The sequence below is a fragment of the Eurosta solidaginis genome, chromosome 1, assembly GCF_040869045.1.
Source record: "Eurosta solidaginis isolate ZX-2024a chromosome 1, ASM4086904v1, whole genome shotgun sequence".
Lineage (NCBI taxonomy): Eukaryota > Metazoa > Arthropoda > Insecta > Diptera > Tephritidae > Eurosta > Eurosta solidaginis.
Window position 1 is genome coordinate 265,539,091 of NC_090319.1, and position 14,830 is coordinate 265,553,920.

General features: G+C 37.8%; 2 protein-coding genes across 2 annotated transcripts in view; one reads left to right on the forward strand and one right to left on the reverse strand.

Moving 5' to 3' along the window:
• Positions 1-4,934: 4,934 nt before the first annotated feature.
• On the reverse strand, positions 4,935-5,948 carry RpS29 (ribosomal protein S29). The gene is made up of 3 exons (XM_067769995.1): positions 5,799-5,948; positions 5,311-5,410; positions 4,935-5,246 (listed from the first exon to the last, which is right to left on the reverse strand). Exons 1-3 carry the CDS (start codon positions 5,858-5,860, stop codon positions 5,238-5,240), a joined length of 171 nt encoding a protein of 56 aa, XP_067626096.1. The 5' UTR covers positions 5,861-5,948; the 3' UTR covers positions 4,935-5,237.
• A 4,016-nt stretch (positions 5,949-9,964) lies between these two features.
• Positions 9,965-14,830, forward strand: part of LOC137237249 (uncharacterized) — a 75,498-nt gene continuing 70,632 nt past the window's right edge. Inside the window, exons 1-4 of the mRNA XM_067760661.1 lie at positions 9,965-11,098; positions 11,165-11,263; positions 11,439-11,549; positions 11,610-11,720. Of these exons, the coding sequence (XP_067616762.1) occupies positions 10,474-11,098; positions 11,165-11,263; positions 11,439-11,549; positions 11,610-11,720 (946 nt within the window). The 5' untranslated portion in view covers positions 9,965-10,473. The remainder of the gene's footprint in view (positions 11,099-11,164; positions 11,264-11,438; positions 11,550-11,609; positions 11,721-14,830) is intronic.

Here is a 14,830-nt window from a genome sequence, read left to right on the forward strand (position 1 = left end):
TTGCAAACCATCGTGGTATAATTTATTTATTTATTTACGATCTTGAAGATCTATATAATTTAATAAGGTACAAAGTATTTTTAATGTTTACATATTTGTTTCAATTCATTGAATTTCTTTGACTTCAACTATATAATAATCTATAGAATTATTTACTAAATAAATTTAACTACTTTACAGGTAGCGCTTTACAGTAGCTGTATAATAACTTTCTGAATTTTTTGGTATTATTACAGTTTTTAATATCATTTGGCAGATCATTATATTCTCTAATTCCTTCGTAGTATATACTTTTTTTATCGAATTCAGATCTCACTACCGGCAAGTAAAAGTTGTTATTGTGTCTTGTTTGATAGCTATGGACCTCTCTGTTTAGTCTGACACGTTCACTTAGGTAATTTCGGCAAGTTTCCCAACTTTATGTTGTGTATAAACTTCAATGTGTAGTAAGTGATGTTCTGTTTTACACTAAGCAGTTTAAGCTGTCTAGTAAATCCTTAATTGGGGTATCATACCGTTTTCTTAATATGAAACGCATAACTTTGTTTTGTTTAATTTGTAGCCTGGATTTTTGCGAATCAGCTAATGCGAATAGGATTGTAGGACAGTAAATAAAATGCGGCTCGATAATGGATTTATAGACCATTATTTTGTATTGCATACTAATATGCCTGCATGATCGAAACATGAACCCTATTTTTTTGGAAATTTTCCCTTCGATGTATTTAAGATGTTCATCAAATTTTAATTTGTCATCTATAATTATTCCCAGGTATTTTATTCGGGTTACTCTTTCTATAGGGGTATTTGCTATTTTTAGCGATACATCATCTTGAGTCACTCTAGACCCCATTATCATCCATTTTGTCTTTTCTGTTTATTTTAAGCATATTTTGGCACAACCACTTATATATTGCCTGTAGGTCCGATTGTATTTTTGAGGCTGCCTCATCAATTGTGTTACCGCTTATAGTCAAAAGTGCATCATCAGCGAATAATCTTATTTTGCAGTATTTGATACAGTTTTTAATATCATTTATGTAAATTATAAAAAGAATTGCTGCAAGCACCGATTCCTGTGGCAATCCTATTTCAATGTCCACTTCGGGGGAAATCTTATTTCTTATTACAGTTTTCTGCTTTCTTCCACTAAGGTAACTTTTGAACCAGTTAAGCGCTATGTTTCTTATGCCAATTTTATACAGTTTTCTTATAAGAATATCTCTGTCTACTGTTTCGAAAGCTCTTTTTAGGTCGAGGAAAACTGAAATTGTAAATTGTTTCTTCGTTCTACTTTCTTTCCATTCTGCAATTACCAGGTTAAGTGCAGTTTCACACGAGTGTTTTGATCTAAACCCCGACTGCTCCTTTATAATAATTTCGTTTTTATTTAAGTAATCCAGCAATTGGCTCTTAACTACAGTGTCTATTATTTTCTCATCGCTAGGTAAGGTATTGGGTCGTATCTCCTCTGGTTTAATTGTTCCCTTTACTTTTTCCACAGGTACAATTACTGAGGTCTTCCAGCAGTCTGGAAATACACCAAATTGGAAACTTTCATTAATTACACATGTGTAGGTATATCCTAAGTACTCCATGCTGTCTTTTAATACACCTTCCGTTACTAATTTTTTTCCTCCGTACTTGTTTTTTAATTTCGTTGTAACTCTCATAATTTCTTCAACATCTATTTCCTTCAATTTAAACACGCTTCTGCTTATCTCCATTTGATTTCCACCTGCTTCGAAGATCTCAATGCTATCTCTGATTCCGATTATGCTCTCATTAAAGTAACGGTTTAATTCAGTTGCTATTTCATAATCATCTTCAATAAGCGGGGCATACATTTTGTATGTCGGGGTGGATTCTGGATAGGTAAGAGTTTAACCTGTTACAGTATCCAGAACGAAGTTGAGCAAGAGTGACACGCGTTTCCATGGGGAGTATGCGTTCCTCTTCCGCGAGTTTTGGATAATTTTCGTTAAGTACTGGATTCACCGGGCAATTCCCGGCATAAAGGTCCGACGCCTGTTTATGGAGTTCACCAAGGACCTGCTTGTGTTTTTTCACTTCATACGGCTGGGTTCTCAGGTGCCGTATTTCCTCAAAATGCTTACGGAGATGACTCCTTAAGTCCCTAGGCGGTGCTGGTTCATCAATCAGATGTCTGTTGGGATTCCCAGGTTTCTGGGTATTCAACAGGAACTGTTTGGTCAGCATCTCAATTCTCTCCCTGATGGGGAGTATTCTCGCCTCATTATGCAGATGGTGTTCTGGGGACATAAGAAGACAGCCCGTGGCGATTTTGAGAGCAGTATTTTGGCAGGCCTGTAGTTTCTTCCAGTGGATGATTTTTAGGCTTGGCGACCATATGGGTGACGCGTAGCACTTAATCGGCTGGCTAATTGCTTTTTATGTAGTCATGAGCGTTTCTTTATCTTTTCCCCAAGTACTGCCAGCAAGGGATTTGAGGATTTTGTTACGGCTCTGAATTCTCGGAACAATTGCGGCTGCGTGCTCACCAAAATGTAGATCCTGATCAAACGTCACACCCAAGATTTTGGGGTGTAGGACAGTCGGTAGCGTAGTGCCATCGACGTGGATGTTCAAAATGGTCGACATTTGGGACGTCCATGTTGTAAATAAGGTCGCGGAAGATTTAGTCGGTGATAATGCCAGGTTTCGCGAAGCGAAAAAACTGGAGAGATCAGGGAGGTAGCCGTTTATTTTATCGCATAGCGCATCGATCTTTGGGCCTGGGCCTGTGGCCATTATTGTGCAGTCATCGGCGTAGGAAACGATTGTGACTCCTTCCGGTGGTGAAGGTAGCTTAGATATGTAGAAATAAAACAAAAGTGGGGATAGGACACCACCCTGTGGCACCCCTTGTTTAATTCTCCTTGGTTTTGATGTTTCGTTTCTAAATTGCACCGATGCCTGCCGACCACCCAGATAATTTGCGGTCCACCTTTTAAGACATGGGGAAGGGTAGACCCTTCCAGGTCTTGCAGTAACGAGCCATGGTTGACCGTATAAAAAGCTTTTGATAGGTCTAGCGCTACGAGTATTGTTCTATGGTGGGGGTATTGATTTAAACCGCATTTTATCTGGGTGCCAATGGCATTTAGCGCGGTGGTAGTGCTATGGAGTTTTCTGAAGCCATGCTGATGAGAGGCTAGCTGCAAATTTGCTTCGAAATAAGGGAGCAAAATGGTTTCAAGCGTCTTTGCTACTGGCGATAGGAGAGATATCGGACGATACGACTCTCCTATGTTAGCTGGTTTCCCAGGCTTTAGTAGCGGGACCACCTTGGCCATTTTCCATTTCTCGGGTATGACAAAGGTGGAAAGAGACAGATTGAAGACATGCGCTAAATATTTGAAACACTCTTTCCCTAGGCTTTTGAGCATCGGCATGGCTATGCCGCCTGGGCCCACTGCTTTGGATGGTTTATCGCGACCAATGGCGTCCTCAACCTCTTTAGCGGTGATGGTGATTGGTGACGCGCTGAATTTGTGTTTATGTGCGTGTCTATTGGCTCTCCGTCTATCTTTGTCGACCGTAGGATGCATTATATATTGTCGGCAGAAAGCGCTCGCGCATTTTTTCGCATCCGACAGCACTTTGTCGGCAAAGGCGGTGGAAACTTTGTCTTTGTGCTTAGTCGGATTCGATAGGGACTTTACGGTGGACCAAAGTTTACCCACACCAGTAGAGAGGTTACAACCTCTTAGGTGCTCCTCTCATTTCGCACGCTTGTGTTCGTCCACAAGCTATCTGATGCGTTGGTTTATATACCTTATTTGGGGGTCGCCTGGATCAAGCTATCTTATAAGGTCACGTTCTCTCGCTAAGTTTGCGGCCTCCGCCGGGAAGTGGGGCCGGATTTCGGGAATTCTCCCGGTGGGAATGAAACGTGTCGAGGCGGATTCAATGACCTTACGGAAGGCACGCCCCCCTTGGTGGGCATCAGTCGGGATAGGGAGGGCAGCAAATCGGATGTCTGTAAAAGATTTATATTCTTCCCACTTTCCTTTTTTGAAGTTTATGATAGTGCGTTTTTCGGTGACGATGAAGTCGGCGGTACGCTCGAGCGAAATAAGTATAGGCAGGTGGTCGGATGCCAATGTTACCATCGGCTGCCAGTAGACGCAGTTTACGAGTTCTGCGCTCACGATTGAGATATCTGGCGAACTTTGACAGCTTCCTACCATACGTGTGGGGGCGTCTCCGTTTATTGTGAAGAACGTCGTTTCTTTTATTTGATCCGCCAACGTCTCACCCCTACTGTCCGCGCGCAAGTTTGAGTGCCATAGATCGTGATGGGCATTGAAATCGCCTAAGATAATGCGATTGTTGCCAGTGAGTAAGGCTCTGATATTAGGGCGGTATCCACTGGGGCAACAGGTGGCAGGAGGGATGTAGATGTTGTTGATTTCTAGGTTTGCATCGCCTGACCGGACAGATAGGCCTTGACGTCCTAAGACATTGTCCCTGCGGTCGATGCCAGGATCAAATATATAATATTGCACAGAGTGGTGTATGATAAACGCGAGGCCGCCTCCATTTCCGCCACAGATCCTATTGCCACTGATCCACGGCTCCTGGGCTACCGCCACGGTGATGCACAATTTTTTTTGGGGGTACAACAACAACCACATGGAAATCGCCAACTTTAACTGCAGAACAGAGATAAAATTTTTCTTTTCCGCCATCGGATTATTGTTCTCGAGATTAATACGCGTCGTTTGACACCTCTCTCGATATTTTTTGTAGCGTATTAGCAGTCGACCCCTCAACTACACTATTACCACGGATTATTGCTGTCGAGATTAATACGCGTCTTTTGACACCTCTTTCGATTTTTCTGGACGCGTATTAGCAGTCATGCTGTCGTATAGAATTACCCAGATTTCAATATAAAAACTAACGAATTTTAAATCTTGTTATAGTTTATTTTCATCGGAAAGCTTCAATAAGATATTTCACTTATCAGTTATCTTTATTTGAACATAAGCGGCTGCCCCTTACAAACAATTGGGTTCCTTTACTTCAATACCTCCTATTCAAACTTTCAGATGATGGTGTTGTTGTTGCTGTTGCTGTTGCCCACATATTAATTCACGTAGTTTGCCTACCTATGGTGCCTTAACAAGCTGCTTGAATTAATATGTGAAAAGGTTTTGATGACACTTCTCGAATACGAGTTGAGTACATCTAATGAGATTTATCTCAATTTAATCAAGCTGTTAATAAAGATAAAGAGGAAATTAGTATAAATTTAGAATCATTTGGTTTAATTGAGTCTACCTTCTTGAAACCAATATCATTGGCATATTCTCTGAAGCACTGACGGCAAATATTCAGACCATATTTGCGGATCAAACCATGACGGTTGGAACATGAACGGCTGCAAAATCAAAGCAAAGGAATATATTAAAAAGCAAACATATTAGTGTGTGGCAATGTTGCTTACTGTACCAATTCTACTTTTGCATTGGAACAAATAAGCAGAAAGATCGTTTAGCAAGCATATTTCTTTCGCCACCCTCAATTAAGGAAATCCCAAATAAATTTTACGCAACTTCCGTACTCAACCGGGGGCATATAATTTGTGCGAATTTCATCAAATCCCTCTGCTTTTTCAATGTACTGAAGGCAAATCGCCATGAGCGCATTCATGGCAAAATCGTCACCTGGTCACATAACCTCAAACATGTATACTTAAAATTCCAGCCAATTTGATGAAATCCTTGCACTTTTGATTATGGTTCTTACAGATATTACAAAATAATTACCAGCATCTTGAGCCTTGGCCGTATTTACGTGGATGAGAATACCAAAGATTTGCGAAACCCATGCTGGCTACTTCACTTCAAGAATCCAAAAGAAAGCAAGCATGACCGCGTACTGCAAAGTGTTGGAAACTTGTGGTGAATTTTTGACAGAATTTTGACCGAGAGATGGCAGCATGGAAAACAATTATTCCAGTCATTCTTTTACTTTAGGGTGAGTCCCCTTTTTAAATATTAAAATTTGAAAGCTTTCTATGTTTGCGGCTTGGGTACGGTTTTTGCCAAGTTTTGCTTTATTCTGCTTGCGGTCTGTTGGCACCGTATTGATTGTAATTAGCCTTATTTATGTTTGGAAAATCCCAAAGTGCGTAGGTACAAATCTCAGTGGATCAAAAATTCTATTTTTTTTAAATAGATCTAATCCTTTTTTTGGTAATAGTCTAGTTGAGGGGTCGACTGCTAATACGCTACCAAAAATATCGAGAGAGGTGTCAAACGACGCGTATTAATCTCGAGAACAATAATCCGATGGCGGAAAAGAAAAATTTTATCTCTGTCCGGAGATATTTGCAGTTGAAGTTAGCGATTTCCATGTGGTTGTTGTTGTGTTTTTACCCCCAAAAAAAATTGTGCATCACCGTGGCGGTAGCCGACCCCCGGTTTCGGAGGTACCCGCGGGATTTTTTTCGGTTTTTCGTTAATATCTTTTGAACGCGTTAAAATATTTATTTTCCGTATTAGTAGTCGACCCCTCAACTAGACTATTACCCTTTTTTTTGCTTATTTTAAATTTTAGAAAATATAAAATATTTCTTAAAGTGTTTTTTGCAAATTAGTGATCGCTTTTGTGAGATTAGAGACACGAGACAGGTTAAAGAACAGCAAATTGTGTCAAAATAGATTTTCACCCCAAATTGTTCTTTTAAAGCCCCATAACATAAGCAGTTTTTCATATAGATTAGTTTTACTCAATTTTATGCATTATGAGTACATTGCACGTATTTTTATGAAGAACGGTAGATTGAGCGACACTGGCGCCATCTGACATGGAAAAGTAGCCAACTCTTAAGTAGCATTGAAGTGCAAAGAAACCCTCAACAAACTAGCTGAACATTGCAACCTAAGCATAACATGGGTTCCTGGTCATTGTGACATCTCAGGAAACTGCGCCGCGGATGAACTAGCTAGGGAAGGCACCAACCTGCAAACAATAACCTCCGCTGGTTCGGCCAGCCCTCCTCTAAACACTGCCTACGATCTCTTTTCACGGATCAAGCAAACGCCAGATGAGCCAAAGAACCTACATGTAGTATATCCAAGCAAATCTGGCCTAAGCTGGATGAAAAGAGATCGCAGTCGGTGATATTGTTATACCGTAACTCTATAAGCCCACTAGTGGGCCTTCTCACAGGTCACTGTCTCATGGGCACTCATGGTGCCTATATGGGCCTACAGACAAACGATTTCTGCCGCAGCTATAGGGACGAGGAGCAGATAGAGAACTATATGTGCCACTGTCCCGCACTGTCAAAAACCAGGTACCAATGCCTCCACAGACACTCCTTTGCGTGCCTTGCTGAGCTTGAATCTACAAACACAAACAACATCTTGCGTTTTATCAGGCAAACGCGCTGGTTTAGCCTCACTGGGTTCTAAACTTTCTTTCGCTCGGACAGCGGAGGCTGCCACTTTAACCTAACCTAGTACCGGAACGTTCCGGATCTGTATCCGGGAAAGGACCATCAACATCTATGACACTCGCCAAGGCCTTCGGGGAGTGCCCTTATCGCTACAACAACAACAAGAATTTGACATTTGTTTGGTTAAGGGTGCTGGCACAATTTGCAAGTGAAATTGTTTTTCCACTCGGTAACTTTTCTAACATTTTTCGTAATTAAAAACTGCAATATAACAAATGCATACGACACAAAATATATTAGTAGGCATTTTTGCTGTATAGGAGAATGTTTCTAACCGTGCTTCGCGAAACTTTGTATGTGAATGGGCAAGGCGAAATAAACTTCAACTGCCAAGTTTGAAGTTCCTGGAATAACACAAGCTTGTGTTAAACGCATCTATATGAAAAATTATATGTGCCGTGGCCTTTAGTGAATAGAGACGGCTTACTAAAATCAGCTGTAAGCCCAAATTTACACATCAGCCGTGTTTTTTTTACATGTATATACGTCTACGTTTGCCCGTAAAAAAGAGCTTAGCTTCACTAAGATAATGCTTAGGATACCCATCTAGCGACAACTAGCTAAACCTCTGTTGTATTAAACTTCCTTAACCCTAACGCCATAGTCGTAACCATACCCATATCCATAACCATCTCAATGTGATCGATTAATGGCGCGTTAACCTAAAAATCGTGAAAATTTCATAAAAATGATGAAAACGCAAAAAATTACAAACATATTCCACAAAAAACAAGTATCTTAGTCATAACGTATCCAAAACAATGAAGAAAATCTAAAAAAAGTTATTAAATTCACCAACTCAAATATTTTTAGGTTATGGATATGGCGAGAAACCAAAAACCAATTGATTGTCTATGGCGTTAGCGTTATGGTATGGCACCATTAATCGATTACATTCCTTTCCATAAGTAGGTTCGATCAGCTGTTTTATCTGGTTATGGCTTTATGGTTATAAGTCACCATTAATTCGCCCTTTATAGCTGAATCGGTTCCGGTGAATAGTGGACACAAACAATTTGTAGGGGTAATACATAGAATTACAACTCTGCAACAGTTCGTCGAAGTAACAGGATCGTTCTTTTTAAAATGTCGGTATAATACTTACATTATCGTTTAAATGTAGTACAGTACAAAATGTTTTGTAAAGATATAAGTTTTCCTGTAGCTTAAAAATTTTGGTTTTAGTTCAATTAAAATAAATTTGTTGTCTAATTAAATGGACTTATTAATTTAAAAAAAAAAAAGAATACAGCGTTAAAAATATAAATTTAAAGCAATGGTGTGAAATTAAACTTACATAAAATTATCATTTTATATACCTTTATACAGTTTTTGATAAAATAATACATAATATCACAGAAGTCTAACGGGAAATATATGTAACTGGATAGAAATTCACCTAATACATACTTAAATGTACGGTCATGTACATATATTCATTGTTTACATAAAATTGCTACACTATATAAACCTAATACGACGAAAACGTTCTTACTAAGATTAATTAACCTAAAAATTATGTAAATATTGGCAAAAAAGATTGGAATAGACACACACATGGAAAAAATATTAAATGGGAAAACAAGACACCAATATCGGGAGGACTTTAAGGCTTCCATTTTTAAAAATCTACATAAATAAACATGTTACCAGAAATTGCACTAGCTGGATGATTTAGCACAACAATTTGTCACATTAATATTTCTATAACAATTGGAGGATGTCTACTGCTAATGGCTTGAGCATGTTGGGGTACCACTTGGCATGTTTTTTATTGTAGGAAATGAACATTAGAAATTTACATAAATAAAACAAATCATCGCATTTGGAACTAATTGAATTAATTAACACATATGGTGGCATGACATAAAGGAGCTACAAAACTTGACTAAATATAAATCTATTTCAACATAATTTTTGGATATATGAGTAAATGAGTAACCACAAATAAGAGATGCTATACACATTGTAATCATGGTGACATACACATGGATTATTCACATGGTGAAATCATAATTGACGTAATTCTTTGTAATAGATTGTTTACAATCTATAAATATAATAAAGAATCACTACATATTGCAATAGCTGGATGGGAGAGAAAATAGTAAGCTGTAACTTAAAGCTACTATATAAATGTATACAAAAATTCATGAACAGAGCAAACACAGTAATACTGACACAAAAATATATTTCACGAGGAATTACAAATCTTGAAAAAGCACATGGCAACAAGCCATATATTAAAACTTAACATTTACAAGAAAACATCTTTGTGCTACGGGTTTTTATTTTGTGACATGTGTTAGTTGCTTAGGCACGTCTAAATGTTGCAAGTATATTACCCTTATACGTTTGACTTAAGGGGCAAATTAAGGGTCCTCTTGCCATCTTTTGGAATTGAATGATTCAATTCCTAAAACCAAAAAAAAAAGAAAAATACATAGAATTAGTGTAGAGGTGAAACATAGACACATATTTCAGTTGCATCTGAGTATAACGCGTATTGAAATTTCGGAGTACTAATTTTCTGCGCAGCAAAGAAGAGTAGATAAAGTTTAACGCTTAGCGATCCATATACAGTTTAAGCGTAAACGTTTATAGATGTAAAAAAAACACAGCTATTATAAAACGCTAAGAAAGGACGATTTCATAAATGTGGAGTAAAAAAGTGACCACTTCAAAGCTACCACACCAATCGTGGTGTGGTTAGGTTCTTAATAGCAACCCTTCAAAAATATTCAGCAAAGGAACTTTGGAAATGTTTGACACATAAACGGCTTTCAAAAAGTAACGTTTTGACAAGAGCTAATAGAAAATTTATTGTGTGCATTCGTACCGGGCTTTGAATTTGAACAAAAAATAAAAAGAATTTCACAAAAACGAAGAGAATTGAAGAAATAAAGAATCGTGGTCCGGTCTTATAGTGTAGTGAGGCTCAAAACATTCACATTACGAAAACAATTGCAGCCGCCATAATGGATGCATCCAGGCAAGCGCAATATGACGCCAACAACACCGGTGCATCCATGTACTTATCATTCGATTCGAGTATGTCTAGTGTGGAATACAAAACGATGGAAACATCAACAAATGAACACTTAATGGTTTCTAATATGGACTATGAAGATGTAACACCTGAAAACTCACAAGGCCTAAATCAAGACAGTACTTTAGAAGCATTAGATTCTCACGTTGATTACCTTGACTCGACGAATGGAAAGTCCACTCAACAGCAACCGAGTGCTCTGCCATCCAGAGTGCTCCAGAAATTTAATGTAGTTAGCTCAACACCAACAAAGGAACAGCTGTTGCGCAGCGTAGAAGTCGTTCGTGGTTCTAGTGCTGAGCGGTGTGTAGATCTGAGGCGTGCTTTCTTGGATATGGAAGATAAAGACAAAGAAAATGCATTACCTCTAACTGAGGTAGCTCTGGCATTTGGTAAACAAGTTCCACCATTAAGAGTAATACAAGAAAAGAATTTAGAAATAAGCGGGAATTCTATGAATTACAAAGGTGTTGGAAATACTAGCGCTGAAAGTGAGATACAACTTACAACTAAACAAGATGGAAATGTCCTGGGAAGTTTCAAACAAAATAAAGGTAAATTAATGCTTAATACTTAATACAAAGGTTTAAACATGTTATTTCTGTTAAAATTATTTACAGACTCTATCATTGTAAATGAAAATAATGTTGAAGAAACACCATCCATTGAAAAATTTAAAAATGTTGAAAACAAAAGGATTACCGAAGCACTATTCCAGGGTAAGATCACCAAAATTTATGGTTTTTAATTATTATGTGTATATTTGCACATGCAAATTTTCCGCTCCATCCCAAACCGTACAAGTACGGAATCATCATGAGCAAATATCCACTGACTTCATTCTTCATTATTGCTTCTGAGACTTGGATTTATAATTCTTCTTTCTTATTAAAGCACCTGTTATTATCAACCATAAGAAAATAGCAAATCTGAATTCCGAGAACGGTGTTAGTTCTATATCTAAACACAATGGAAAGGTGCTTTGCACAATTACAGAAAACGAAGGTAATGCTAACAAATATTAGTGTTAATATTTTATTTTCAATTGTTAACTTTTCTTTTAAGATTTCAGTAACACAAACCAAAAAGATGCTGGGAACAAAAACTTTGTTAATGACGAAAAACAAATTTGCAGTGAAAATGCAGGAGCAATTATAAAAGTTTCAGAAAATAAAGGTAAAATAACACAGATATAGATTAACCCACATACCATTTTATATTATTTTGAATATTTATAAATTCCCCTGCGCGGTTAAAATAGTCATAGATGCGTGCACTTTTCGATCATAAAAGACTTTCATAGATCGGTGGTATGTTACGCGTGACTCGTCTTGACGAGCCCCTTATAATTCCTTTTTCTTGTTAATTTTGTCATGTATTTTCCATAATTCAATTTGTAAATTCAAGAGGGCGTCATTTTCGAGTCTTATTTTAATCGCTGAAAGAATTCATCACATTTTAATTATTAAAAGAAATCGAACAAATTAGTACGGTGGGTATTAAAATTTCTGCAAACATAAATTCTCTTTTTCATGCAAACACTGTGATTTGGTGTTATTGCCGATGGTTAGTATTGACTCAGTAGGGCAAACGATCTATTCACTCGACAAAAAATGTTAACTAGAGTTCAGTGGCAACGAAACTGATTTTTTCAATTGAAGCATGAGTTGGTTGTCTCATAACATTTTTAATTGCATTTGGAGTAATGAGTGAGGTAACAGCTACAACAAGATTATAGAAATTAAAGCACACGATTCAATCGATTCAACTGTTACTTGAGCTGTACCAGTTTCCCAACAAACATTTAGGTTAGAAAACGATTAGAAGACGAATCGAATTCTAATGAATTTCTCTAAGGTAGAAGGTTAGATGGCGATTTGCGAAACTGTCGCGAATTATAGCATTCTCGACAAAAAAGGGGCTACGTTCTCGATATCGAGAAAAGGATTAGAATTCTAATCGAATTCTAACGTCAATTTCTAATGAGAATTTTGAAGTGATGCGCAATCAAGTTCAATTATTTAAAATCAGCGAAATTTTCATTGTTTCATTATATCGAATACGTTTATTTGGTTATAATCTTATGTATTAAGAATGGACATATTTCAAAGGCTTTTTCTATTATAATAAATTAAAACCGTACTTAAAGGTTGAGCTCAGCGTTGGTTTGAGGTACGGATGAGGAAGCTTTCTCTTCATGCCATTTAAATAGCACTTCAATTATCTGCTCGCTTTCCTTTTTTAACTTTTTTTATTCAATTTCACTTACTAGTATCTACTATCTATAAATCTTATAAAATAAAAAATGTAAGGCGCGATAACCTCCAAAGAGATCTAAGGCCGAGCTTCTATTCCAATTTGCGTCGTGCTCCTCTTGCTTTTCCCTACAAATTGGCCGGACGGGACCTACATGTTTTGTGCCAACTCCGAACGGCATCTGGAAGGCAGGTGAGTTTTCACTGAGAGCTTTTCATGGCAGAAATACACCCGGAGCGCTTGCCAAACACTGCCGAGGGGCGACCCCGCTTAGAAAAATTTTCTTCTAATTAAAAAACCTTATTTCTAAAATTTTGGTGTTGCTTTGCCCGGGGTGTGAACCCAGGGCATACGGTGTGGTAGGCGGAGCACGCTACCATCACACCACGGTGGCCGCCAATTTAATTAACAGTTAATATAATTTCAAGATATATATTATAGGAGCGTGGCAAATTACCAAAATATAGTAAAAAATCATAAAATTTTTGTTTACACAGCTATAACTCATAAAAGAATGGATGGATTTAAAAAAATTCTAGTTTTCAGTAAAACTTTGAAATATTTATCTTCGATATGCATCAAAAAAAATACTGGATTCATTTCTTATATCAGCCAAATTGTTTAAACAAAAGTAACATTTTTACCTGAAAATGTGTTTGTGTGGTTGTTCGCTGTGAACTGTGCGCGCTAATTGCTTTTGAGAGAGGCATGATGCGACACATACATACGTACATATGTAGCATTTGCTGCGTTATTTAACTTCGGGCGTACGTTTATAGGTATGTATGGATGTACACCACTACATAGTATAAAACAAAGTCGCTTTCGTACCAGCGGGTAACTAAGGTCTCGAGATATAAGCGAAAGCGTGGACGCGGGTACCCCTCTAATGTGTTTATAGAATATGGATAACAAATGAAAGCTGTTGATGAGTGCTTTAGTACAGGGTAGTTTTCATACCTATTGGTGACTAGGGCCTCGAGATTGAGGCCAAAACGTGGACCCGGTTATCCCTAGAAAGTGTTTATACAATATGGATAATAAATGAAAGCTGTTGATGAGTGCTTTAGTACAGGGTAGTTTTCATACCTATTTCTGAAAGGTCTCGAGATATAGGCCAAAACGTGGATCACGGTAACACTAGGATGTGTTTTTACATTATGGTTATCAAATTGAAGCTGTTGATGAGTGCTTTAGTACAGAGTAATTTTTATACCGCTGGGTGACTAGGGTCTCAAGATATATGCCAAAACCTGGACCCGGATACGCCTAGAATGTGTGTGTAATAGGGATATCAAATGGAAGCTGTTGCTGAGAGCTTTAACACATTGACTGCCTAGGGACTTTCAGCAAATAAGATGCTGGGCCCACAGCATTTTGTTTTTGAATCTTATCAGAGACATCAAAATTGGAATTTCGGGTAGTGCTGGTAATATTTTCTGCTTAGAAAAGGCAGTTTGTAACTAATTAGTTTGTCACACACATATGTTCGACGTGGCGCCTACCGACTTTTTTTATTTCAGGGCTATGGCGGACATATATGCACGACAAAAACATTGGCTAAACATAAAAATACATGTCATACAAGCTCTACTTTGAAGGTCGTAAAGTGGTACCGCAAACTGGGTATAGAATATCTGCGTGGATTATCAGTAGTAAATGCTTTTGTAGTGTACAAGAAATCTACGAAAAAAAATGATGCAAAAATACGGTGGTTTAGAGAACAAATTACTTCCAGCCCAATTCTAAACGAAAATTCCGTGCGAGTTTTTTCCCTTCTCCCATTCCTCGCATTCTACATAAAATTTCCTTGTGAGTTTTTTCACTTCTCCCTTTCCTCCTATTCTGAACAATGTTCGAAAAAGCGGAAACCGGTTATGGGAGAAAAGTAGGTATTCAGACCAATTCTAAATATTCTCGCGGAATTTTGTTCTCGCGGATTTTTTTATTCCCGCGAAAAAATTCCTCCAATTCTGTTCTCCTAGGGAGAACAATAATTGGGGAATAGGAATTTCGAATTTTCGAAGTCA

Bases quoted from the DNA above. Each gene is read 5' to 3' on its own strand.
- RpS29 (XM_067769995.1), bottom strand. From the start codon at position 5,860: ATGGGTTTCGCAAATCTTTGGTATTCTCATCCACGTAAATACGGCCAA. The intron at 5,411-5,798 runs GTAATTATTTTG...TTGATTTTGCAG, and splicing joins GGCCAAGGCTCAAGATGCTG to CCGTTCATGTTCCAACCGTC.